The 27,674-nt window shown below is 51.1% G+C and overlaps 2 protein-coding genes across 2 annotated transcripts; one reads left to right on the forward strand and one right to left on the reverse strand.

Moving 5' to 3' along the window:
* Positions 1–635: 635 nt before the first annotated feature.
* On the forward strand, positions 636–1,629 carry MMP24OS (MMP24 opposite strand; the record flags this gene model as incomplete). The annotated part of the gene is made up of 1 exon (XM_081149979.1): positions 636–1,629. The coding sequence occupies one exon, from the start codon at positions 636–638 to the stop codon at positions 810–812; it is 177 nt and encodes a 58-aa protein (XP_081006105.1). The 3' UTR covers positions 813–1,629.
* MMP24 (matrix metallopeptidase 24) lies at positions 1,583–25,483 on the reverse strand. The gene is made up of 8 exons (XM_081149976.1): positions 25,407–25,483; positions 21,119–21,235; positions 19,647–19,951; positions 12,348–12,509; positions 9,839–10,053; positions 7,691–7,829; positions 6,116–6,382; positions 1,583–4,234 (listed from the first exon to the last, which is right to left on the reverse strand). Exons 1-8 carry the CDS (start codon positions 25,460–25,462, stop codon positions 3,897–3,899), a joined length of 1,599 nt encoding a protein of 532 aa, XP_081006102.1. The 5' UTR covers positions 25,463–25,483; the 3' UTR covers positions 1,583–3,896.
* Positions 25,484–27,674: the final 2,191 nt, after the last annotated feature.

The raw sequence follows: 27,674 nt of genomic DNA on the forward strand, positions 1-27,674 counted from the left end.
TCTCTCTCTCTCTCTCTCTCTGTCTCTCTCTCCCCCCCTCTCCCCCCAGGTCCACAGTCTCCCACTCCACACTGTAGTTCGCACATTTTCCACACAACTTCAGCCTCATACTTCGGGCTTCAAAGGATGAGAGTGTTTAATTCTTCCCTGGGCTGGTGTGAGGACCCTGGGGCAGAGCCCTGTGTAAGGCCTCTGGGGTACCTGGCTATAGGGCAGCCTTGACTTCCTTGACCCAATGCGGCTGCAGGTTACTGGCGTGGCAGCCGGGTGCCCTGGACGGCCCAGCCTCTGGACCTCAGCAGGACCCACCTTAGGAGCGTGGGGGGGCGTCCTATTGGTCTCTTGGCTGTGGGCGGGACGGGACGTCGGGACAGGATTGGTCGGTTGCCGGTGGGGTCGAGCTTGTAGGGTTCCGCCCCCGGGGCCGGAAATAGCTCTGGCTGCGGGGGAAGGTGACGTCAGGGTGCCAGCCCCTCCCAGAGCCGCTGCACAGGTGAAGGGGACGCCGAGGGGACGCCGAGGCCGGTGTTGCGATTTTCCAGACCCGCCGCTCCCGCAGCCCGAGGTGAGGGCCAGAGGGGGCGGGGCCAGGGTGGCGCAGGGCGCGCCCCACACCTGACGGGCTTCTGCAGGCCATGGGCGCTCTGCTGAGCGGCCGCGAAGGCGCCGCACCGCCGGCGCAGCCCCAGCCGCCGCCGCCGCCGCCCCAGCCCGCGGCGCCCGGGGGCCCTGAGCGGCCCCGGCCTGAGCCGGGGCCCTGGGGGCCGCTGGACGACGTTCGTTTCCTCATCGCCTGCACCTCCTGGTACTGACTCTTCGCCCTCAGTTCACCGCTCACTGCCCTGTTCGCCTCGCCTGGTCCGGCCGTCGTCGGTCCCCACGGCCCGGTGCCTCCCTTAACCTACCAACGCCCCATCCCCACCGGCGCCCAGAGACGTGCAGAGTCGAGGAGGTCGAGGGGGACAGGAAGGAGGTCTGCGCTGAGCTGCTGCACTGCAGGGCCGTGAGGCCCCGTCTCGCCTCTGCCCCCTCCGGCCACCGGAGACTCTTGGGCTTCCCGCGCTGCACCCAGACACCTCAGGCCTCCGTGCTCGCCCCGCCCGCAGCTCCAGCCGTCTGGGTCCTAGTTCAGCCTGCCCTGCGCGGACTTCTAGAACCAGGCTGGGGCTCTTGGTAAGACCTTAAGGCTGCGGGCCTCACCACAGTTCATCTGTCCCTAATTGCTGAGAACTGGGCTGCTTTTGTTCCCGGTCATTGCACCCTGTACCTCGACTTCAAAGGAGACCTCGCCCGGCGACCCTTCCTGTAGTCCTAGAGGAGGTGCCCCTCCAGCCTGGATTCCAGTGAGGCATCATCAGGCTGTATTCCTGGGACCCCAGTAACACTGGGCCTTTCGAGTCAGCCATTTGGAGAAAGGGGACATCTGATTGCTTGGCTGGCAGATGAGATGAAAGAGGCAGTTTGTGGACACCCCCAAAGTACTCTGTTTCTCTTCTCCAGAAGCTTCTTAGGCTACCCTCAGAACCTGATCCTCTTTCCCACTTCTAAGGGAAGTGACACGCTCTGTATTTTTGTTTTATTTAGAAATGATTTAAAAAACATTATACAAAGGCTGATCAGTTTAAAATGTGACCGACACTGAAATGCTGTGATGTTCCCCAGGCCGAGGGGAAGCTGGGCTCTGGGGCCCTGGTGCTTTGCCCCTCTCTCTGCTCTGTCCTGGGGTGATGGACAAACAGATGACCACAAGGCAGGAGAATCCGAGATTAGAAGCCTCCAGGCTGAGCCCTCTCTGGGCCCGGCCTTGCATCCCTCACATCTGCAGCCTGGGCTGCCTGCCTCCATCTCCTGCTCTTTCTCAGCTGACCTCAGTAGTACCAGGAGCCAACGGGGAGCCTGAGGGCCTAGAACTTTCAAGAAGTGAGAGCACCAACCTGAGGAGTAGAGAGGGACTAGGAAGGGGAGAAGGGAGGCCAGGAAAAGATGGATAAAAGAGACACCTCTGATCTCATCTTGGACCCTGGAGGGGTCCATGGGTGGAGACCCAGGGCCCAGCCAGCCCACTGGATGGCCTGGGCATGTAACAACCTCTCTGTGCTTCATTTGAGGGCACAGTGAGAATTACCCTTGGCCTCCCAGGGCCTACACTAGTTTCATGTGAGTGAACATGTGAGCTAATAAAGTGCTTTGCAAAGTATAAAACACTGTACAAACCTATGAATCACTAATATCTCTGTAGTTGTTCCCCACCCGCCCCAGGGAGCCCGCCCTTGGCCAAAATGAGAAGAAACAGAAGGATAGTGACGGGAAACACAGTGGACCCAGATAGGTGCCTCTGGGACAAGAGATTTTGCTTGAGACAGCTCCCAGGGCAGCAGAAGTCTCTGTCTCCTACAGGTTAAGCAGACCCAAAGACCAGAGACCACAGTGTGGGGGCAAGGTCCAAGTAGGCTCAGAGGGCCAGGGTGGCATCTGAGGCCCTGCCAGTACCCTGCAGGCTGATGCTACTTCTTGGATTTGGCAGAGAGCCAGTGAGCATCACTGAGCCCATTAGTCTTGCCTAGGGCTCCTCAGTGACAAGCAGGGTTGCCTCCACTGGGTTGGAGTGAGGCAAGCTAAGCCCTAGGAATTCCTGCCAGAGATAGTGTAGGGTAGGCCCCTAGGCTTGGGGCCACTACCCATTGGGGGTGCCCTTTTCTAAAGAGCAATGCAGGAAGATGGGCCTAGTGAGCTGGGTTAGCAAGGGCCAAGCTCATGATATGAACACTGGTTCTGGGCTGAGAGATTGAGCCTCAGGGTAGCTGGGGGATATGGACTCTGAGCACTTCAGAAGGCTGCCCTGAGTCCCTTACCCCAAGGCCATGAGAATGTTGGCCTGGACCCATTTCTGCCTCACCCAACTAGTCAGACTGATCCCCCAGGCTACAAGCTACACACTGGAGTGGGGCTGGAGACTGAGGAATGGAGGGAGAGGGAAGTGGGTGGTCACAAACTCAGATCAGCCTCCGGAACTGGGGTCAGCCCCCACCCCACTGGTTTAGCCTCATGAGCAGGGCCTGGCTCCTGGGGTGTCCGGGCGTTAGAGTGGCCTTAGCAGCACCTTGGTCCTTATCACCTAGGGGAGGGCCTGCCACGCTGGCCTCATCACCAAGACAGTCACCTCTAATTCACCTAAAGCCTCAAGCAGCCTTTGCAGAATGGGACTCTAAACAGTAGAGACAGGACATTTAAATATTCAAGATGTGACAGCTGGGTCCTTGTGAGACCCAGCTGGGCCACAGCCCTGCCTGCAGCATGTGACCCTAAATCCTGGGTCTCAGAGGAGACCCTGATGTACGGAGCAGGTTTCCTGAGGGATCTGCTGCATGCCAGCAGGGGAAACCCATCTTGTTGCCCACCATATTGGCAGCAGGGGTCCCGTAGCCTTGGAGAACAGTGGGGTGGGGGTGAGGGGACATCTGACCAGCAGGTGTTGGCAAAGGGGGACAGGACTGGTGGCTTCCCCCAGATGGGACTGAGAGCTCTAGTGCTGGCTTCCCACAGAAGGTGCTGGGTCCAGCCAGGAATCAAGCTGTGGGGTCTCATGGACACCACAGGATGCAGTGACCACAGGGCCTCCTCCTGGCATGGGGCCTGGCCTATTTCCTTGAGTAGGGAGCAGTTTACCCAGGACAGAAGGCTGGTGTCTGGGTGCCAGACACCCACCCTGGGGCACAGCTGCCATCACTCCCTGCCCCACATTCAGCCTAGGCCAATACACCCACCACTTCAACTACATGACCCCTGGCCTAGGGCCCTGCTGGCTCCGGTGGGCAGTGGCCACAGCTGCCCCTCAGATCCTGGTGAGGAAGGGCCTGGTTGGCCAGACTGAGTGGACAGAGAGGGCTCTGGGCTGCTCACACCCACTCCTGGACTGGCCGCTTATAGTAGGTGACAGGCTGAGGGCCTGCCTTGTTCTTGAACTGGAAGATGGTGTAGACCAGCACCAGGATGCAGAGGGACAGGATGCAGGGGATGACCACAGCCACCGCGTTCACAGAGCCTGGCATGTCGTTGATGGTCACCATGATGTCCACATCATCCTGGGGCAGCCGCCGCTCCTTGCGCCGTTCCACCTCCTTCTGGTTGCAGCCCATCCAGTCACGCAGGATGTTGCGTGGGTAGCCAGGCTCCACACTCAGTTTCTGGTTGTCAAACTTCCAGTAGTCCCGGCCCTTGTAGAAGTAGGTGTAATCTGCAGAAACACAGCCGAGCATCACCACCACTCCCAGACACTGACCTGCTCTGGGTCAGTGTGTGAGGGTGTAAGGTGCTGGGGCAGCGTGGAGGAGGGGCACCTCTCCCACCCTGTGGGAGCCCCAGAGGAGCTCTAAAAGGGGGGTGGGCTTATGAGGTGGTGGGAGCAGAGTGTTGGACACTTGGAGGTGGGGGGAGTGCAGTGCTTGGCACATCCTGCAAATTAGTGTGTCTGGGTCATCGAGTATCACCTGCATGGCTGCAGACAGGCACCCAGAACCTGGAGCAGCCCACCCCGTATTCTCAAAAGTGCTGGGAGCCATAGAAGAGCTTTAAGCAGAGTTGGTATATTCAATTTGTGACTCTCAGACTAAACCCTTCTCAGCCTGGGGCCACAGCTCTGTCACACTGTGCCATAGGCACCCCCATGTGGGTTAGATCAAGCCCCAACTTAGGGCTTGGACAGCACTGTCTGCATAGTTCTAGGGCCTCAGTCCAGCTCCCGCCTGAGCCAAGGGAGGCAGGGAGCAAGATTTCTCCTGTTGACAGCAGATACCACCTCTTAGCAATTATCAAGTGTTTGTTTTTTGGCTTGGCACACATCACTTCGCAACACTGATTGCAGGGTCTCTGGGACCCTTCTAGGGGAGGGGTTGGAAGGAAAGAAGGCAGTAGAACTGGGGGGCCACCTAAAGCCCCCAGCAACAGCCTTAGCAGCCAGCCAGTCCATAGACTCAAAGCGACACACTCAGACTCTCATTGGCTGGTTTCCCACCCTGGCTGGGATGTTCATTGGCCAAAGTCTTGATGTCATCTGTCTCTGAGGCTCCCCAGAAAGCGAGACCACGTAAAGCATTAGGTACACAAGAGAGCCGCCAAACAGCTACTCTGTCCCTGGGGCTGCTGGCTTTCTTACTCATGATGTCTTCTCAGAGCCCTTCCCAACTACCTTCTCTGATGTGGCCCTCTGCATAGCTGCTCTCTCATAGCCTTTCTTTCCCTTATAGCATTTGTTGCTACCTTATTTTTCTGCCTCTAGCCTGGGAGACAGGATGCAATGCAAGCCTTGTTCTCTGCTCCATCTCCAGCCCCCCCCCCCCAAACCTGGCTCTAAGTAATTATTGTGGAATGAATGAATCTGTCATTCCATATAAACACACCAACAAGATGATGATCATGATAATGACAGCAGCTAAAGCATATAACATGGGCCATGTGCCAGGCATTAGTCTGAGCGCTCTACATAATTTATCTTATTTAATCCTTACAAAACCCTATGAGGTAGGTATCATTATTGTCTCCTTTTTATAGATGAGGAGACTGAGAAAAAAGTGATTTGCCCAAACTCATAGTAAGTGGTGGAGATGGAATGTGAAACCATCCAGGCTGTGCTTTTGACCATATCAGTGGAGATGTATTCAACAGACATTTATGATACCTACTCTGTGCCTGGCAAGACCCAGCCCCTTCTCTTGCAAAGCTCCTAGCCTGGCCTCCAGGAGGAGCTTAGAAAATGTCTTGTAAATAAAAAAGACTTCTCTCTCCACCTTCCTGCCCTCAAGCCCTGTGAAAAAGCACCTTTGAACCACCATATCCATCACTACTTTTCAGATTTGATAACTTGAACTCCTGGAGTACACTGGAGGAATGCTGTTTGAAGGAATGAAGTCAGTCTATGAAAACATCTCTCAATTAAGAATCATCCCTGAAGATGAGAAACTGTGACTTGACAGCTGGTAAGACAATTTTACTGTGTGAACATGGATGGATATGAGGCAGTTGTCTTTGGTCCCAGGTGGTGTTTCTCAAACCTGGACACCCTAAGAGTGTGCCCAAGGGCCTTGCTGAGACCCCTCCCACCCAGCCGGCCCTTACGTACATCCTTCCTTGCTGATGAAGGCCCCCTGGGGAGCCTGTGGGATGCCCTTCCACACGGTGATTGGCTTGGGGTAGCCAGGGTCTGTGGCCCGCCGCTCCTCGCTGTAGCGCCAGTACTGCTCGCCTTTGAAAAAGTAGGTCTTGCCCACAGGTTCCCAGCGCAGAGCCGTGTCAATGCCTTCTCGGGGCAGACAGCTGCCCAGCTCCCCCAGGCTGTGAGGGTACCCAGGCTCCACCGTCACCTCCTTAAACACCCAGTACTTGTCACCTGTGGCCAAGAGGAGCCCAGGATCAGCCTTCCCCAGTTACTCAATGCCGGAGATTGCGGTTAGTGCCATTTGCCCATCTTCCTCTGGGATTGGTCATTCATAGAGCCAGAGTGTGAGGGGAAACAGCCTAGGCCTGCTTGATCCCCTCAGTGGGAGACTGAGGCCTGTTGGCCCAGGCAAAGCATAGGGATAAGAGGCCAGAAGCCAGTCACAGATCCTGGACACCTCGCTCCATGCCGCCCAAGCTCCATGTTTCACCCTTTCTGTTCATGTGACTTGCCCCTTCTCCCCTCTGGATGACCTCAGCCACTCATACACACTTGTCCCCCTCCCCCACAATGACACCCAACTCCGAGGCTGTAGCCCACAGCCACTCTCAGTGGACCTGGACACCAGCCCCAGGTACCTGGATGGCCCCCCAGCCTCGGGGCATTTCCAAGTCGGCTTCCTGGAGTTCCTCATTTCCACCACAGGGGGCTCCCTTCCTCATCACCTTACAGCCCCCCAGAGTCCCCCAAGTCCCCGCATCACCTTTGACCCCCTTTCCTCCTCTAGCTGTCTCTGGACTCCCTGCTCCTCCCTGCTATGGGCCTCACAAACATTGCTCTCTGCTGCTCACAAACATTCAGTGAATTTCCAGCGTTGCCGTAATGGATCAATATTAAATTCTGGCCTGGAAAACAAGGCTCCTCAGGCCTCTCCCTCAAACTACCATTCCAGGCCACTTCTGACAGCTTTCTAATGTGGGGCTCCAGGCTCGTGCACGTTCCCACACTCCTCCCTTCCCCATGCTGTTCCTTCCCCCTTGGAATGCTGTCTGTATCTTACCTCCTGGGACCTGGCCCAGGTCAAGATAATTGAAGTGAAACCACCTAGCACAGGATGGGCCCAGGGCAGGCCCAGGGAAGGCATGCTGCACACGTTAGCTCCCCTCCCTCTTCCCTCTCCAGCTCCTGGCTGTGTGACCTGCTCCCTCCAGACTCATAGAACTGACAGGGTGGCTTTCCATGGAGCACCGATGATCTTCAATGGCCTGTACAACCCTCTACTTCGTGTGGCTGAGGCTTGTCACCTCACCAACTTTGGCACATACAGACCCTCAACAATCACTCCCTGACTTGATTTCCCCAGATTGTGCATTGCCTGCCTGAAGGGATCTTCTCTGTCTGATGTCAGTGTCTCTATTAGGGCTAGAAGGACCCTTGGAGTGCATCTGTCTCCCACCCCACTTCTCCCATGTCACAGGTGAAAAAAGGGGGTCACGAGGGTAAGGAATCATCCCAAGTCCCTCGCCCAGGGTACGTTACCTTTGAAGAAGACGAATCTCCCATCAGCCCTTTCATAGGCTGCGTCTATGCGGGCGGGTAGGCCCTTCCAGAACTGCTCAATCTGCATGGGGTAACCCTCCTGCACCCGGTTATTGCGCAGGCGCCAGAACCAGCGATCCTGGGGATTAAGGAGGGGAGAGGAAGAGGCACAGCCTCTGAACTCAGTGCTCAGCCCCACAGCCCAATACCTTCCCCTGGGCCTAGCCTGGAAACCCTTCATGAAGTCTGTCCACTTACTGCTTCTGCCTTTTAAAGCCCTGTGAGGAAGATAGGATGCTCATTAACTCTTCACATAAGCCTCCTGATGGCTCTTGCTCCTGAGGAGCCAGGAGACAGAGCAGACAGGTCTGATGGGGGAGAGGAGGTGTGGAGGAGCCAGAAAGGGTGATGTCGGGGCCTGGAGTAGCCACGTGAGGGCAGCAGAGAGTCGCTGACGTCAGCAGGGCCACTCCACAGGCTGGTGGGAAGCTCCAGTGGTCACTGAACCTGGGCAGAGTGCCCTCCTCATACATGGCTGGCTCCATCCAGCAGGGCAAGGACCATGGGGAGCAAACCGTGGGAATTCCCCCAAGACCTGGGTGTGAATTCAGGTTCCTCCACTTACAGCTGTGTGACCTTGGGCATAGTACTTAAAGAGCCTCACCTGCAAATGGGGGTACTAATGGGGGATCAGATAAGAGATTATCGGCAAAGTGCCTAGAACAGTGTGGGCACATAGTTGATGTTGAGTAAATGGCAGATCCGTAGGCCAAGAGTGTGATAAAAACCCTCCTTTTCAAACTGATGCCTTGCCTCACTGTAGCCCCTGGCTGGCAGGCACACTGGGCAAGGCCCATAACCTTCCAGGACCTCAGTTGCCTTATGTGTAAATGAGGGTGATAAAACCCAGACTTGCCTAGGAGCCGTTCAAGAGGACAGAAGAATGGATGGGATTCGTAAAAGATGGTACAAAGGCTAGAAAAGGTTTTTCAAGGGTGTTTTCCAAAGCACTTTCACATCCAGTTTTTTAAACCTTATTTTGCAACTCTTGTTAAGTCGATCTGAGATATACAGTCTTAAGGAAGGCCAAGTGGTTTTCCTAGAGCCACTTAGTGAGAGGCAGGACTGGGCCGACCCAGGGTTCCTGATTCCTGCTCAGTGCTCAGATCTCGCTGGGAGAGCTCCACGGGGGGGGGGGGGGGGGGGGGGGGGGGGGGGGGGGGGGGAAGGCAGTCCTCCATCCTCCCAGTGCAATGGAGACATGTTGCCCACATCCCTTCCACTGGAGGGCTTACTGCCTCCACCCCTGGGAGTATGGTCAGCAGGGAGCTTTCAACTGTCAGCCTCTTGGGATGCCGCAGCTTCAGAGAGTTCCCCTAAGGTCACACCCTTCCTTATCCAATGACTGAATGAGGCAGGGGGTATAAAGTTATAGCCATTTGGGGCCCAACATGGAAAAATTCTGAGCAGCCAACCTAGCTCCAAAGCCCCCTGTAAGGGTGGATGAGTCTGCAATGGGCCCAATCCTGCTTCCTTCCCACAGATGCTGATCCCAAAGGGACTCCCTCATTAAAGTCCTGCATTCCACACACCGTCTCACAATCTGCTCCCCTTAGGCCCAACTGCAATACACCAAGCAGGCTGCCCCCCGCCCTCCTCCCAGTCAGCCCATGGCTAACGTGACAGGACCAGACAGGTAACAAGATGTATCCTGCCTTGCTTTCTGTGAGGCACGCCTCAGTACCAGCCTCTCAGCCCTGGCAGGATCTGGACACAGACGCAGCCCCCACTGCGCCAACCCCTACTCCATGGCCATGCACTATTAGATCTGCATACACCCTTGGTTAGGGGATTGACTCCCCTAGTTTTCAAATGGAGAAATTGAGGTCCAGAGAAGAGGTGACTTGCTTAGTCACAGACCCGAAGCCAGTCTCCAACATTTTTCCCTGGTGTTAACCCCAGGAAGGTACAGGGTCACCCATCTTCCCCCCTCCCTCTTGACTCACTCAGCAGCACCAGGAAGAGACCCCATGTCCTGGCCACTGGGCCAGCTCCCATCCAGAATCCCAGAGCAGCAGCCTTCTCTGGCTCCATGGTGGGAAAGAAATGGCAGGGGACCCCTGGAAGGTGCCAGTTAACTGGCCCTACCTTAAACACAAACATCTCGCCCCGGAAGAGGGCCACTGTGTTGAAGTTGCCATCACAGATGTTGGGTTTGGCGCCGGGTGTGGATGGCCTGTCCCCAAGGGGTGGCCGAGGGGGCCTGGGCTGGCGCTCATGCTTCCTCTCAGACGGTGAATGGATCCTGCGGACGGGGAGCGTGGGGAGGGGCCTTGTGGGCTCCAGGGGCTCGGCTGGGGGTCCTGGAGAGAGGGGCTGCATCTTAGAAAGGAGCCAGCCACTCCCCACCTCCCCACTGCCCTTGACTTGTCATCACCCAGGCAGCCCTGAGACAAGTCTGTCACATTCTAGCCTCCTGGCCTCGCTTCCCATTTTTACTCCCCCAATCTTTGAGAAAATAGGTGAAAAAGAACCATTAATTGGGACTCTCATCTGTCCGCCCTCAAACGTGGTGTCTTCTCTTTCTTCTCCCCTGTTGTGGGAACATGTCCCTTCTGAGGCTCAATGTCCCATACCCTCTCCACACACCCTGGCCCCACTTCCTCACTCCTCCTTCACTCCTTTTTCTTTTTAATCCTCACTGGAGGATCTTTTTCCCATTGCTTTTCAGAGAGAGGGGAAGGCAGAGAGAGAAACATCGATGTGAGAGAGACACATCGATTAGTTGCCTCCCGCGTGCTCCCCGACTAGGGCCGGGGTGAGCCTGCAACTGAGGTCCCCTTGGCCAGAATCGAACCCGGGACCTTTCAGTCCACGGGCTGATGCTTTAACCACTGAGCCATGCCAGCTGCGGCCCCCTTCACTCTTTATCCTGCTCCAACATTGACTTCTGCCTCATCACCCACTGACACTGCTCTGTCAAGATCACCAATGGCCTGAATGTTACCAAATCCAATGGTTACTTGGCTCAGACTTTGATGTGCATAAGAATTCTCCAGGGATCTTGATAAAATGGAGATTATGACTCAGAGGATCTGGGTGGGGCCTGGGATTCTGCATTTCTTCAGGCCCTTGGGTGATGCTCATGCTCTCTGAGGCCCACACTTTGAGTAGCAAGATCATAGAAACACCTTCCTTGAAAGTCTCCTCTCTTTTCTGGAACCCTGCACTCTCCTGGTTCTCTTACCTCATGGACTGTTCCTTCTCAGCCTCCTTTACTGTCAGCCTTTCCTCACCCACCCTACTCTAAAGATGGGGGTAGCCCTGGGTCTGGTCCCTAGGGCAGAACTTCTCAACTTGGGCTGCATAATAGGATCACCTGGGGAACTTTAAAAACTGATGCTCAGAAGGCACCCAGACCAATTAAAACCAAGTCTCTGGGGTGAGGGCCTGGTATCTGCATTTTTCATTGAAATCTGAAGGCGATTCCAGTGGGCAGCCTGGTTGAGAATCACCACCCTAACTGATCTCATCCAGGTTCACGGCTTTACAGACTTTCTGTTAGAGTTGCCCAATAGGATGTTCTGTGATGACAAATGTTCTATATCCTCACTGTCCAATACAGAAATGAGTAACTAGTTGTTAGTGTCACAGAGAAACTGAAATTTTAATTTTATTTAAGTCTAATGAGTATAAATTTCAATTTCAATAGCCACATGTGGCTAGTGGCTACTATACTGGACACCAAAGATTCCCCAATCAACACCCCAGTCCAGATCTCTGAGCTAGACTTGTCAGTCCTATTGCCCCACAATTACAAAAGCCAGAAACCTTGCCATCTTCCTTACCCCATGCCTGATCTAGTTTGTTCTGTTTTCAAAATAACTTCCAGTTACCCCCAGCCCTGTCCAGTCCTCTATAGCTTGACCTACAGAGATCCTGCCTGATGTCTGGGGCTCTGGGTGGCGCCACCTCCTCTGTGAGTTCCTCAGGACCTCCAGAAGGAACCCTTCTATGCACCATAGCCGGGGGAGGGGGGGGGCTGTGCTATGTGGACATGCATTTGCTCAAGTGAACTGGTTTTGCCCTCTCCACCTATTTGACATGAACAAGAGCTTCACATACCAGCGTGACCAGGGAGCTGGGAGGGAGGCATGGCAGCAGGCTTTTCATTTTTTATCAAGATATCAGCCTAGCTTCTTATTTTTTCTTGTTTAAGAAAAAGCTCTGGTTATAATACTCACCACATTGTATCACTATTACTTGGGCAGATGTGTGCATCTCCTGGCTAGAGGTGAGACCCCTTAAGAGTGAACCACAGGAGGCTAGAGGGAGGTGAGTGGAGGGGCAAGGCAGGAGAGAAGAGGGCATAGGTGGGCCTCTACTCACTTTTGTCCCTCCCAATAGCAGGTCAGACCCTCCCCTAGGTTTCCCAGGGTGAGGGCCAGGGGGGATGATGAGGGTGGGAGGTCGCCTTGCCCACTCTGGTTAAGCAATGACATCAAAAGTCTCTAAAGGTCAGACAGCTGTCAGAGACAGCAGCTATGGGGATAGATGGCAATGCTCCCCCCACCTCTGACCCCCTCCTCTGTGATAGGCAGGTAGTCACAGCCCAACCCCGCAGTAGACATGGTAGCCCCACTCCCCTGCCACACACCGTAGATCTTCTGGATGCCCTGGAGATCATCCTGAGGCAGCTTGAAGTTGTGTGTCTCCATGTACTGGTAGAAGGGTGCCATGATGGCGCTGGGGTCGTTGGAGTGCTCCAGCCCCAGTGCGTGGCCCAGCTCGTGCACAGCCACCAGGAAGAGGTCATTGCCTGTGGAGAGGGGGTGGGGAGGTGCCCAAGGCACCCACGTAGTATCAGTCAGCCAATCCATTATGTCAGCAAACACCCATAGACTCTGTGCTAGGCCCTGTGCCGGGCACTGGGACACAGAGAAATCAGACACATCGCTGCCTTCCAGAGCTCTCCATATAGTGGGGGGTAGGGAGAGAGAAACAGAATAAGTGAAACTAGTGTTCTGGGTACTTTAATAGATGCCTACAGGGCCGAGTGAGGATACCAAGAAGGGAGGAGTCACTTACACTTGAAGGGAGACGTTCCCTGAAAGCTTCATAAAGGTGAAGCTGGGTTTTGAAAGATAAGAAGTTAGTCAGGAGAATGGATTCAGGGGGCAGGAGAGGAAGGTGGGTAGGGATGGCATTCCTGGCAGAGGAAAAGCTATAAACCAGATCCAGGGACAAGCAGTTTCATTCCACTTGGCTCTGGAACAAAGCACAAGGGGAGGGCCAGAGAGCGATGAGGTCAGCCAGGCTGGCAAGCAGGGCTCCACGATGCTATGCAAAGGAATTTGGGTTGGCTTCCTGGCCAGTGGGGGGTTCAAGCAGGAGTGAGGGTGGTGACACGATGACATCACTCTGGCTCTGGTTGGAGGACAGTTTAGAGGGCTGTGAGACTAGAGGCAGGGGGACCAGGGGGGTCAGTTCGGAAACTGTACAAGGGTCCAGGTGAGAGATGAAAAGGGCCTGAGCCAAGACAGAGGTAGTGGGCCAAGCAGAGGGGAGTCCTGGGACGGCAGGCTGGAGGATAACTTCAGGAGACTAGGGGCAGGCAGAGCTCTGGTCGTGTGGCAGCTCTCAGTCCTGCAAGACCTCAGTTCTAAAAGAACTGAGCTATGGCAAGATCAAGGCAGGGATTCAAGTTTGAGTGAAAAACAGGGTCCAGGTGCCGAAAGTGGGGCTTGGGGTCCCAAGGATGAAGCTGAGGCAGCAACATGCATGTGGTCGTGAGCACGTGCCTCTGAGTGGAACAGGCCTCATTCATGTCCAGCTCTCCCCTCACTAGCTGTGGGAACTTGGCCAGAAGGTCTATCCCCTGAGCCTCATTCACCTGTAAATGGGGAAATATCCCACCTCATAGGGTTGTGTGAGGATTGGGTAAGATGATATGAGTAGAGGGCATGGCTGCGGGTAGCTCTTGTTACCATACATAAGACAGGGAAGGCTGGTGCCTGGAACAAGCCCATTGACCAGAAGAGAAGCACAAGGCCAGTGGGGTTCCAGCAACCAGGTCTTCTTAAAGCCGACTCCCCTGAGCTCTGGATCAGGCCTGGAACAGGGCAAAGCCTGATTTTGGAGGGATTAAATCACCCCAGGTTTGCGAAAGAAATGCAAGGGGCTGGGAGCTGAGCAGGCTGTTGTTTCAACAGCCCTGACTCCTGTCTGTCCGGTTACAGACCTCTGCTTCCCTTGATCTCCGGCATTTGAATACCCTTGAGCCCTGCCTCTTACTGCCCAGCTATAAGGCATGTTGCAGCCTACTTCTGCCACCTTGAAGTACAGGGGAGGCTGCCAGGAGCCCAGGAGGTTGTCAGGAGTCATGGTGTCCACTCTGGCCCGAGTGTCACTGGCAAAGTTGCCCTACCCCAGCCCAGGCAAGGGCCCTGTGCAGGTCAGATGGGGTTGGGGATTGTCTCTGGCCTTTCTGGCTAAAGTCTTGGGAAAAGAAAAGAGCCCCATGGGCGGATCCAGACACGTGCATGGCTGCCGCTCTGCTGACACTGTCTGCAGACACCCCCAGTGTTTTCAGCAAAGGAACACGCGCAAGATCAGTGCAAGGTTGGCCAAGAGCCTGGAGCTGCCTTCTGCTGGGGAAGGGCAAGCTGGCATGAGGAGGCCAGGCCGCCCCCTGTTCCTTCCTCAGGTCCTGGTCCCTCTGGCAGCAGGGAAGGGTGAGCTCATCTCTGAGCTCTGTCCCAAACAAAGGCTGCTGCTAGAGCCAGCGGAAGGCAGCTCTGCTTCCTGGGGTCCAGTCTTGGCTCTGCTCCTGGCTTGTTCTGCCACCTGGGACAAGCTGTTTGGGCCACTGTCTCCTGACCAGGCTCTTCCTCGGGGGCATCCACAAGGATCTCAGCTGGAAACCAGGGAGCAGGGCTCCAAGCTCCTGGCCAGACTAAGCCTTTGACCCCAGCCTGTGTCTGTTACTCTGTGAGCCTCTGTGCCTGGGTCTCTGCAGAGAACAGGAGTAAGTCCTTGAAGGAAAGGGCCTGTGGGTTTGTTCCAGGGACCAAAAGGCAGAGAACTGGGGAGCTGGGGTCTTACTGCACAGAAACCCAAGAGACCTGTGACGTGTGGGCTGCTCTGAGGAAATGCAAGGAGATAGGACAAGGGCCAGAGAACTTGCTGAAGCTTGTGAGGTAGAAAAGCAGAGGGATGGAGAAGACCCCAGTGGTCAGAATTACAGTCTCTGGGAGCCAGACTGCCATGAATCCAGCGCTGCCACGTCCTAGCAGGGCGACAGTTTAAGTCTCCTCCTCTGTGAAATGAAGGGAACAGTGCTACCTTCATAGGGACTGCGGTGAAGATTAACGAGGCAAAGTTCGTAGGGTGCTCATCCAGGCTCCTAGTGCATAACTCACTGTTGATGGCGGGCTCACAATGAGCTGTGTGAGGACCGCATCCCCAGCAGGGCGTGTGCCTGTGGGCTGGCAGCTCAAAGCCTTGGGCCTCTTAGCAAGTATATACCTTGTTTCTGCCTCATTTCCTTCTCTTAGGACCCCCATATTTCGCAAGTCCCATCTGATGGACTCCTCTACCCCCCAAACTTTATAGAATTTCCCTTTGTCTCTGTTCTTTTGCCAGTGCTGCCCCTCCACCTGGCACAGCCTTATTCCTTCACAATTCAGTTGAGTGCCATGTCTTCAGGAAGCCCTCTTGATTTCTCCCAGTGAAATGTGTCTTCTTCTGCACTTTCCTAGCAATTTATTTGAATTATCTTGTGGTACTGACCACTTTCCACCCTACATTACACTGTCACTCCTCCTAGGACTGAGCTCCTTGAGGGCAAGCTTTGTGCTTGAGGGGGCTGGGTGACAGCAATCAGGGCATGACAGTGCCAGAAGCTCAGTATTTTCCCAGGCGTGGTTCTTGGACCACCTGCAGCAGAACCACCTGGGGCGATTGTTAAAAATTCAGAGTCCTGGGTTCACACCTGGCTCTGCCACTTACCCATTGTGTGAATTTCTTAACCACTTGGAACTTCACTTTCCTCATCTGCAAAATGGAGATTCCGATCCCTGCCCAGTCTAGCTCCCAAGGTGGGGAAGAGTCACTGAAGTAATTACAGAAGGGCTCTACCCTGTGAATTGCTGGACCGGATGACTCTTCTTGTCTTGTCACCGTCCCTGGGGCTGGGCTCCCTCCCCAGCAGAGCTTAGTGAATTCTGCTGACTTCACTGCTTGACTCACTGGAAAGAGCTGAGGACAGAAAGTACCTGGAAGCAGGCCCCAGCCCAGCTTAAAGGCGTGGTGGGCGGACTGCCTTTCACCCAGGCTCCAACAGGCTGGAGAATCAGAATCCCCTTGCTACCGAGTGGTTCTCCAGAGAGCCTTTTAAACACACAGGTGGAAGATTATGATTCAGAAGTTTGGGGTTAGGGTTTAGGCAACCTTTTTTTTTAACGTTCCCCAGGCAAACTTTATACAGGTTGGGTCAGGCTGACACACCTGAGCCAACCGGTCAACCTTAACATCACTAAAAGTGGGAAAACCTGCATCACAGGTGCTTCCCAGTGTGGTGGACTAGGGAGGACAGCACCACCTAGGAAGCGTTCTTGCCGAAAAGTGAGCCTGAATCTGGTCAGTCCTGTTGATCCAATTACCCATGTTCAGGAAACATGGGGAAGAGAGATAAGTTAAAAGTGAACCTGAATCTCGTCAAGCCCAATGACTATACTCAGGACAAGTGACCCAGTTTCTTCAAAATATATGGGGGGCAGGGGGGACCGGGAAAAGGAAAGCAAGGCGACTGTTTTAAATTAGAAGGGCCTTAAGAGACATGTCAGCCTTGTATGAATCGTGGCTGTTATTTGGATTCTGATGCAAGCAAACAACTATAAAAGACATTTTTGAGGTAATTTGGAAAAATGAACACAAACTGAGTATTTGATTTTAAGAAATTATTGTTCATTCTGTTGGGTTTGATATTGATTTTGTGGTTGTATAAAAAATAATGTTAGCCTGGCCAGCATGGCTCAGTGGTTGAGCATCGAGGTTCGATGCCCAGTCAGGGCACATGCCCAGGTTGCGGGCTTGATCCCTAGTGGGGGGCGTGCAGGAGGCAGCTGATCAATGACTCTCTCTTCATCAATGTTTCTATCTCTCTCTCCCTCTCCCTTTCTCTGTCTGAAATCAGAAAAACATATTTAAAATAATAATAATAATCTGTTAGAGTTATATACCAAAGTATTTACAGGTGAAATGATTATGCCTGGGATTTTCTTTAACATACCTCAGCCAAAAAATAAGCATGTGAGGGGGAGGGTGGGTGAAATAAGAATGACATAATGTTGATAATTGTTGCAGGGTAATGGGTGCCTGGGGGTACATACTGTCATTCTCTCTACTTTTGTTGTGTTTGAAATTTTTCATACTGGAAATTTAGAATAGAGAAGAAAGCCAGTAAACAAAAAGTTCCCAGGAGGCTCTGCTCACTCCCCCGCTGAGTTTATGTGGAAATTAAACAAGATAATATACAGGTGCTCAATATATCTTGGTTCCTTTCCTTCCCTTTCCTTTCCCAAGCCGTCCTGGGGCAATCGGTGCATTCCAGCTTGCCAGCCAGGCCCCACTGCTGTGGCTATGAGCTGCATCGGGATAGTTCGTGCTGGGTTTTCCAGAGCACAGAACAGTCCCCACTCTTGTTCAGAGAAGACATTGGCCATCCTTGAATTTCTGTCGGGGGGGTGGGGTGGGGTGGGGCAGATAGGAGGGTGCTGGGATGGTCCCAACTCCTTCCCACCCACAGCACCAGCAGTGCTTGGGCTTTTGAGACTGGGTCCAAGGTCTCCAGCAGCAAGGAGTGGATGTGGGAAATGCAAACCCCGGAGCTGGGAGGGGGAGGGCAGAGGAGGATGAGTGTCTTCTGTGTGCTTCTCTGGACAACAACCTTTAGGATTTCATTTATCTCTATCAGGGCTATAACTTAAAATCTCATCAGCTGACAGTGTCTGGCGTATAACTGGAGCTAAAAAATGTTAGCTCTCCTCTCCTCACACCTTATCAGTTAGCACAGACCTCCATTCCTTGACACTGATCCAAGAATAATGAGAAGAGAACGGGAGTTCTGAAAGCCAGGAAACACGTCCAGACAGAAGGGAAGGGACACGGGGCAGAGGAAATGGAGCGGGATAGGAGGGAGGACACAAACTCCGAGAGGGCAGGCAGGCAGAAACTGAACAGGTTTATAACTTTGCCTAGGCCGAGCCTTGGCCAAACCACCTCCTGAACCACCCTTTGAAGGACAAGCCAGGAGGTGATGATCCCCGATCCATGCAAACACAGGTACACACTTTTCTCAAGGAGGCCTCCGCACCTACAGACACTAGTCACAGCCTCTGAGGAATGGGCTTTGCAGTCTGCTCTCAGCCTGAGCTTCACCAAGGAAAAAGAATGCCCAGTGTTTCCCAAACTTGCCTGGGCTTATGAATGAGAATCTCCAGGGACAGGGCCTGGGAATCCACGTTTATTACAAGAACCCTGGTTGAGTCTTATGATCAGACAAGTTAGGGACACTCTGGGGATGGAGATAGTGTTTCCTGAGGTGATGGAACCCCTGCATCAGAAACACCGGGGGATTTTAGTAGACTAAGTGCAGCTTCCCAGCCCCAGCCCCAGAGTCAGAGAATCAGAATAGCAAAAGGTTAGGGCCCTGGAGCCTGGAATCTGTGTTCTTTACAAAGGTTTCTAGGTGCTTCTGCTGTGCCTTGCGGTATGAGAGCCATGGAAGCTTAGCATGGTGGCAAAGAGTACAGGTTCTGAGTCATATGCTCAGGTCCAAAGCCTTATTTCATCATTCACCAACCATGGGACCTTGGGTAGGTTACTTAATGTTTCTCTATGTAGCTTACCTATCTGTAAAATGGGGATAACAATATATACAGTTATGTGGAAAGCACCTGGCATGGGCCTTAGAATAGTAACATACTAATTGTCTATTATAATCCCTTTCTCCTCCAGACTCCTACTGCATTTTCTTGGCATTTCTGCTACATCCCTCAGTATAGTCTGCCTGTGACAGGGTGACTTATGTACACATCTGTCTCCCCAACTTGACTTGACTTCCAGAGGGCAGAGACCATGTCTTTTTTAAAAAAAAATGTTTGAATCCCCTGGGTTGTGTATCATGTTTCATTAAAGTCAGGAGGGACCTCAGAGATCACCTAATCCAGCCCCTCATTTTACAGATGAGGAGCCTGGGGGTGAAGTACTTGCCCCTACTGACATAGCCAGGTGGTTGAACTATGGCTTGAGCCCTGGCACTGCCACCTATTACCTATGCCACTTGAACCCCAAATTTTTCATCTTAAACATGATATACACTTGCCTACTTACTAAACATGCGCCTTATGAGTAAATACAGATGAGGGACTATTTTGCAACCTGAAGAGTATTGTTACTGTTACTGCACAGTCCTGACTCTGCATCCATATGATATTCATTAAATCATAGTGGTGAAGAGCAAGTTATCCAAGGGTGCTAGAATTATCTACCTGTGAGGCTGACGTAAGGGAGAGAGACAGTCATATCATACCATCAGATGGCCTTTGAGGCTGTCATCAGTCAGGCCAGAGCCTGCACTTTCAGACCCCGCTTGCAGCTATACTGCTTGTTTGGCCTTTTTCTCCAGGCTCTGATTCATTACCCCATCTTATTCATGGCCTAACTTTTCCCTCCTGACTCAGCCCAGTTAGATAATTTACTAAGTGATCTGACACATCTCCGTGGCCTTGACCCTGGTAGATCACATGTAAAATATCATCAGGGGCCACAGTTCCCACCCTCTTAGGTTCTTAGGTCTTGGACAAGAAGCTCTAGAGACTAGGAACTCATCTATGGTACCCTCCAGGTTCTTTCTGGGGGCTTCTGAGAAACCCCTGTCCCCTCGTTGCCTTACCATCATGGTTGGCATTTCCTAGTGTCCATGGCTCATCTGAGTCAAAGTGAGTGTCTCCTCCAATTCCAGGGCCAGGGAAGTAGGCATGGGCCAGGAATCCTCCTTCCCCATCAAATGGGGAACTGTCACCATGGAAGCCAGAAGCAAAGAAGATCATGATGTCTGCCTCCTTCCGGTCACTTTTGATCTCATGGTATGGCACCTCTTCAAAAGTCAATGGAGTCACTTTCTGCCACACATCGAAAGCCTGGCGAATAGCTTTCCGTGTGTCTAGCTCCCCCACCTTTGGAGTGTAGTTGTGAATGCTGGTGAGAGAGGGGAAGGAATTAGATTAGGGAGAACAGACAGAGAGTCAGAGACTAGCAGAGCTAAAAGGAACATCAGAGACCATATGGCCCAATGACCTTCAAGTTTTGACACCTAGAATTGCCCTAGGGGTTGAAGGAGAGGCCGAGTAGGCAAGCCTCAGTCAGAGTGTCTTTGCTTTAATCAGTGTTTTGTACTTAATCTCTGACAAAGTTGTGTTGAATATGGGATTTTACTCCAATTTGTAGAAAAAACATAAGTTGGTGGATAGCATTTTCTAAAATTTACGTACTTCTCCCAATATATACAATATGTACATTTATAAAAGTTATAAAAATATTTAAACAGTGGAGAGTTTAAGTGAAACATCTCTAAAAATCATTTAGTACCAACTACTGCTTGTCTGCCGGAAAGCTGGTATAGGGCAGTATCTGATTTAATCAGTTATAGATTTAGCTATTTAAGGTTACTGTATCCATATTACATGGTTCTCCACAATGAAGCATCACTACTTCTGGATGCTCTGCCCCATGGACACCTGGAACAAGGATTATTCCATTCCATAGGCAAGGAAACATGCCCGGAGAGGTGGTAGACGTTAAGGTCAAGGTTGGGTTAGAATCCAGTTCTTTTTCTTGATGCCTGCTCTTGGTCGCTGGTCTGACTTGGAGACTGATCCTGGCCTGCCCTTGGTTTCCCTAGAGTCAGACAGTCAATGAATGACACTGTTGTGATTCAGGTCCCAGTTCCTCCTTAAGGAACAAGTGGAAATCTGTGCTGGGAATCTTGCATGAAGTCTATCAGACTAAGTGGTAAAGGGATACAGATCAGGAAGAGTGGTGTTTGTCAAGTGATGATAGGGGAACGGATTCAGCTGTGGTTCTTTATCACAACTGAACATTACTGAACGTTACCCCACTTTCCGTAACTGAAAAAACAATCAAATTCTAAACAGGACACAACTAAGAATCCCTAACAGACCAAATAAACCTGAAGTTGGAGACAGCATCCTCTGGAAGCCACAAGGATAGAGTCATAGGTTCTCAGCACCGGGCCCACACCTTGATCACAGACCCACCTACAGTGTGAGCCTCTGAGCTCAAGCCAGAAAAAAACAGAGTGAGAGTGGAGCCAAAACCAGGGAGGAAGAAAGGAAGTCAAAGCACCTGTAGGTGATGTGTTTCTGCCTCCACTTCTGTCCTGTCAGGGCATAGCGCTTGTTCCTCCGCCTACGGCTCAAATGCGGGTGATCAGGAACACCACACCGGGGCTTCTTCATCCACCTGGGCAGAGAGAGGACACATCCGCACATACACTGTGGCCACTGAACACTCCGGGAAGACAGTGCACAATCTCCAGTCCCAGTCTGAATGGCAGTGTGCACCATTGGAATCCTTGGCTCTGAGGGATTCCCCAATAGGAACACGACTGACTCATTCATTCATTCATTCATTCATTCATTCACTCACAATTGAACATGAGGAAACATTGCTGCATACGAGACTGGGAGTCAGAAGACACGGGCTTGATAGTTCCAGCTCTACCACTAATCATAGGAGCCCAGGCAAGTGACTGAATCAGCGTGAGCCTCAGTTTCCTCATCTGCAACTTGAGAATTCAAGTTCTTGCTATTAGGTATTTGTAGTGAGCCTCAAAGGAGGGTGTGCATGTGAAAACACTCTGTAAATGTTATTAGATAACATCACTTTCTGGTTTAAAACCCTCCAAGGATTCCCTCAAACACCTAGAATAAAGTCGAAACTCCTCACCTTGGCCCACAAGGCCCCATGTGGTCTAGTCCCTGCCCAACTGTCTGGCGGCACCTTCCCCGTCTTCCTCCTCACGTTCTCTGCTCCGGCCACAGTGACCTTCTTGTTGTACCTTGAACTTGCTAAGATTATTCCCATCGCAGGGTCTTTGCAATTGCTATTCCCTCCGCTCGCAACGCTGTTTCTTCTTCACACGTTTGCTCCCTTCGTTAAGGTGTCTGCACAAATGTCACCCCTTCGGAGGGAACCTCCCTAACCTCCCTGCTGCCTTCTCTAATACAGCCTCCCCCTCTCATTCCACCACTATCTGTTTATCTGCTTAACTTTCCTCCGTAGCACTTATCATTCGCGGGAATTATATATTCCTGCTCATTCTTTGTCTCTGCCACCAGGTCCTAAGCCCCGTGAGGACAGGAGCCTGGCCTGCGTCGGATGAATAAATGAACTATTAATTTTCACGCTCCAGTGCTGGAGCAGTGCCTGATACGGAAGGTGCTCAGTAGTGACTTGTTGAATGAATGAATGAGAACCATCCAATAGTAGAATGACGTAGCTTGGAAGACAGCAAATGCCCTGTTCAAAAAGTGGCTAAACAACTGTAAGACATAGAATGTAACTTATTACATTCTACTGTGTTTTAAATATATTTGTCCGTTGCCTGTAATAAATGGGAAATTCTTTGAGGACAGGAGCAGTACGGTAATCATCACTGTGTCCCCAGAAGTTAACCCAGTGTCTGGAACTGAAGGAAGTTCTGATAACTGTTATCAGGTAAAATTGTATCAGGGAACAGTAGTAAGCCTGGGACAGCTCTGGGGCCAGGGTAGGAGATTTAAAAGCTCATGGCTGATTGGGGCCCAGGCCATCCTTGAATTTTAAGTCCCTGCTGGCCTAATGACTAACTCACTAAACTATGACTAGGGATTGCTGGAAGGGAAAACAGTCTGACCTCATTTGCAGTTGTTGAAAGCAGTTGCCATTGGCAATATAGAGAATAGACAGAATATTTTAACCAAATATTAAAAGCCCCTGAGGGGCTTAACCAGATCTGACTCACGTCTGCATGCCTCGTGTCACCTAGTGTCCTACACTCTGAAACCAACAGTGGAAAACAATAAGAACAACACCCTGCACTGGAATAAACATTGATAATTTTCACATTTAAAATTGTTTTTCTGACTCTCAAAACAACTTTGTGAGGTAGCCAGAAATTATTTATTCTCTACTTTATAGGTGAGGGAAAGGAGACACAGATAAATTGAGTAACTTGCAAAATACAACATACAGTGAGGTGGGGCTGGAACTAGTTGAATGAATAAATGAACTATTAATTTTCATGCTTAGCATAAGGTTGGGCTAGAGGAACTGTTTGTTGAATGAATGAGTGACTAGGTGAATGAATAATCTGTGACATTTCCCAAGGTAGGCACTCAAAAATAGTACTTTCCTCTGGCCAGTGTGGCTCAGTGGTTGAGCATCGACTTATGAACCAGGAAGTCACGGTTAGATTCCAGTCAGGGCACATGCCCAGGGTTGTGGGCTTGATCCCCAGTAAGGGGTGTGAAGGAGGCAGCCGATCGATTGATGATTCTCTCTCATCATTGATGTTTCTGTCTCTCCCTCTCCCTTCCTCTCTCTGAAATCAATAATATATATATATATATATATATATATATATATATTTTTTTTTTTTTTTTTTTAAATAGTACTTTGAATCGCTAACCTCGCTTCCTTTCACTGACAGTCCCTGGGGGAAAAACTAGGAGCCATCTCTGCAATGGCAAGGCTGAGCAAGGCCTGGAAGGTTCCCCAGGGGGGAAACAGGCCCAGAGGAGGCAGTGGCCTGCCCAAGGTCATGGAGCTGGAGCAGAATGAAGGTCTCTAAATTTTACCCCAATGCCCTCCCCACTCTGATCTTGTATTAAGTGTGACTGGCCTCTTCTTCTCCATGCCTCCAAATCAGCGTTCCCAGCCTTCGTGCAAAGAGGCGGGGGCAGAACTGCAAGTGGGAAGTGCCACCCTCCTTCCTCAGATCGTTCCCTCTGCCTCCTCTTCTCGTGTCCACCTGCCACACTCTGAACCCTGTCCAACAGGCCTGGGGCTTTCTGGAACAGAGTAAACCCAAGGCCAGGTGGTGCCTCAGCAGAGACACCAGCTCCTCTGCCCCAGGATGCACTGCCACGCGGCCTGCACAGAGCCCTCAAAATAACCTCCGCTTTGAAAAGCGGTGACGCCCTCTAACCAGCTCACTACTGAGGCCACAGGCCAAGGAGTCCACTGTACTCTCAGCATCCCGGGAGCAGTCTAATGTAGTATTTTAGAATTTCAGTCTCACAATCAGAAGTTTCCAGGAATAGAAAACATTTGGACAGAATTTTACAATCATAAAACCCCACACTCACCCAATTTTAAAAGCTTAGACGCTCAGAATAATGGAATCTAGAATTCGAGAGATAATTCAACACTCCCCTTTGTAAATAAGCAAGCTGAGGTCCAGAGAGATGATTTTCTCACCGAGTGACTCTCCCAGGGGTGGACTGATCCTGGCTTCACAGCGGGGTGGGTTTCCTGTTCTTTCGCCCACCAACTTCCGAGCTCCTCACCAAGCCCAGCTCTGGCCTCCCCCTGAGCCCAGGATTCCGCCCCTCACCACCTCCTTAGGAAACTCACTCCAGGTCTTTCTCAGGACTTCATGGTCATATCGGCTTTTCTTAAACAGCTTTAATAACTTTCGTGGCAATTTCTTAAGCAAATTTAAGCATGCTTAACACTCTCCAAACCTAAAGTGAAACAAACAAAATCCGTTCCTCTAGCTGCCATCTCTTCCTTCTGTTCACTGCTAAGCTTTGAAAGTTTCTGCCACATTTGCCATCTCCACTCCTCCCCCTTCTCCCCACTGCAATCTAACTTTGTCTCCACCTTTCCTCCCAGCTCACAGCGGCCTCTTCGTTTCTAAACTCAGCAGACACTTCTCAGTCTCCGATCTGACCACCATGCAGGACTGAGCCCATCTATTCCTACCTTCACTGCCATGACTTCACAGCCCCAGGCTCCTTAGGCCTCTCTGTGGGCTCCTTCTCAGCTGGCTCTGGGGGCTCCATCCCAGCACTCTTCTCACCCTCCTCTTTGTACTCTCCCTAAGGGATCTCGACCATCCTCGTGGCTTATTTGTTATTACCTCCTGTCTCCCTGAAACTCAGTGTTTCCTCTGGGTCCCAGACTGTATTTCCCACTACATGGTGAGCCCCAGAGGGCAGGGATCATAAGATCAAGCACAGCGCCTGGTCCACGCAGCCCCTCAGCAAACGTCTGATAAATGGAAAGAGTGGAACAAGGATTCTGTGCATCAGGTGTACCTCTCAGGGATGCCAGAGGGGTGACTCAGAGAACCACCAGTTTAGAGGAAATTTAGGATCATCTATGGCCAAACTCCTCACTGTACTGATAAGGAAACTGAGGCCCCAAAGGGTTAAGTGACTTGTCCAAGGTCGCACAGCAAGTTTGTGGCAGAGCACATCCCCGGCTCACATGAGAGAGGGCATCTTGGGGTATTGCCTACTGGGTGACACCCTAGTAAAAGGTAGGAAGGTAGGACAGGCATGGTGTATACGAGAGGCCATGACAAACGTGAACCCAAACTTAAGTCTGGAAATTTCAGAGGCACAATGTCCTACACAAATCTTACTCGATTGTTGTCTGATCCAACACACCGGTGACTGGGATCCCATAAAACTGCTGCATAGTGGAGACTGCTGACTGTAAGGCCTTCCCTGAGTGCAGCGCAGGTGCCCACGGGTCATAGGAAAGCAGGTAGCCATAGGACTTTAACCAGTTCTGAAAGACATGTGAGAGAAAAGGACACTTTATGCCAGAGAAGGCTGTGCTCTCCCTGGGCAGAGATCTGCCCTTGACACTAGGGGTGCCCAGGGACTTGCGGACTCATGCTCTGATTTCTCTTTCCTTCACTCCCCCCTGCAGCCATGTCACATTTATCTCCAGAAAACACAGCTCTTGTTGGCTTACTCTCCTGCTATGAACCTTTCACTGGCTACAGAATAAAGAGTAAATTTGCATTCAAGGCTTTCTCTGCTCATCTGTTCAGAGGTTTCCACTGACAGACGTGACAGACGTCTGGACATGCAAGAGCACAAGAACAGTCCATTCTCTGAAACAGAGTGGCCTGTTAAATGTTGTGCCTTCCAGAGCTATGTGTCTAAAGCCAGATGAAGAATCATACTGTAGAATATTTAGTGGTATGAGATTGTATGTGTTCTTTGTTGCTAACTCCTCCTAAAAAGCAAGCGTGGCTCCACAGTTGGGCATTGACCTAGGACCCAGGAGATCGGGGCTTGATTCCTGGTCAGGGAGCATGCCCGGGGTTGCGGGTTCGATCCCCAGTCGGGGGCGTGCAGGAGGCAGCCAATCAGTGACTTTCTCATCATTGATGTTTCATCTCTCTCTCTCCCTCTCCCTTCCTCTCTCTGAAATCAATGGAGATATGTTTAAAAATAAATAAATAAGTATAAATATGCAAAACAATGTATTACTTAATTTAAATATCAATACATAAATATATAAATAGAAAAGCCTATAAGGGCACATATGAAAAATAATAGTATGATTATATAACAGAATTTCTTTTTTTAATAAATAAACACTGACGTATTTAGGTTTACATAAGGGTGTATGATGTCTGCAACTTTTTCTTAAATGGTCTCAGGAAAAAAACACAGAGGAAACAGATGTAGTAAATTGTTCATATTGGGGAATCAGGTGAAGGGTATTCAGGAATTCTTTGTCCTATCCTTGAAAACTTTTCTGAAAGTCTGAAATAATATCAAAAAAAGTTTTTTTACATAAAAAGGAATTAATAAATATCCTTTGTTTTAGTATCATGGGGGACTTCTCTTTTTTTGCTTTTTAATTTTGTCTAAGTTTTATGCATGGAGTCATTAAAAATACAAAGGAGAAAAACTTTAAAAGGGCAAGAGAATCGGAAAGTAGCTTTGGGTGATGAAGCTCAAACAGGCAAAGAATCTGATAGGTAGCAAAGTAGAGACGAGCATGTGGGGAGGGAAACCTGAAGAAACGGAGCACCAGGAGATATCCGCGGCATCGACTGGAAAAAGAGAACAACATCCGTGTAGTTACTGAATCCATAAGCATTTCCAGGAGCCGCCTATGTGCTGGTGTCTGAGCCAGACAGAACCTGTGCCCATCCACAGAGGCCTGTCCCGAACACCAAGTGAGCTCATGAAGGGAAAAACACAGGAAACCCTATGATTCCCTCCTACCTACAGTTTTTGTTTCTTGTTTCTGTCGGCACAGTCTTATTGTGGGTGTGCCTGTTGTTACAAGTCTAATGAAACCATTTTTGGAAGGAGGCAAAACCAGAAGCTATAAATAATTTATTATTTACTTCGCCAAAGGAGACTATCACATCTTTACTGCCTTGTGATAAAATCCATTGGACGGATTGAAAACAAAATAGTCGGAATAATAAAGTCTTAAAACACCCACAACAGAGCAGCAACACTACCTCCTTCATATGTGACGTCTAAACATGTTTTCATTCCAAATTATGGCAAAAGACGTCAATACTTCTTGCACTTCTCCAAACTTCGACTCTCTTCCATGCCTTTATTCATTTCCCCTTCTGCCTGATATACTTTTTAGTTTGGCAAAAATCGTTAATTATTTTAAGGTTCGGCCCATACATTATGCTCCTAGAAGACCTCCCTTGGTCCCCAGACCAAGTTATTCTTTCCCTCTCTGTGCTCCCTAAATCCCCTATTATAGGTCGTATCGATCTTTCGCCATTGCGCTCTAATCATTCCGTATCAGACTGTGAGCCCCTCAAGGGAAGAGTCTGTGTTTTCTCATCTCTATATATCCAGGGCTCAGGAAGTGCCCGGCAAGCAGCCGCTGTTCATTATGTCTGCTCAACAAACAT

This window comes from Miniopterus schreibersii (genome assembly GCF_964146895.1).
Source record: "Miniopterus schreibersii genome assembly, chromosome: 10".
In the NCBI taxonomy this organism is placed as follows: Eukaryota; Metazoa; Chordata; class Mammalia; order Chiroptera; family Miniopteridae; genus Miniopterus; species Miniopterus schreibersii.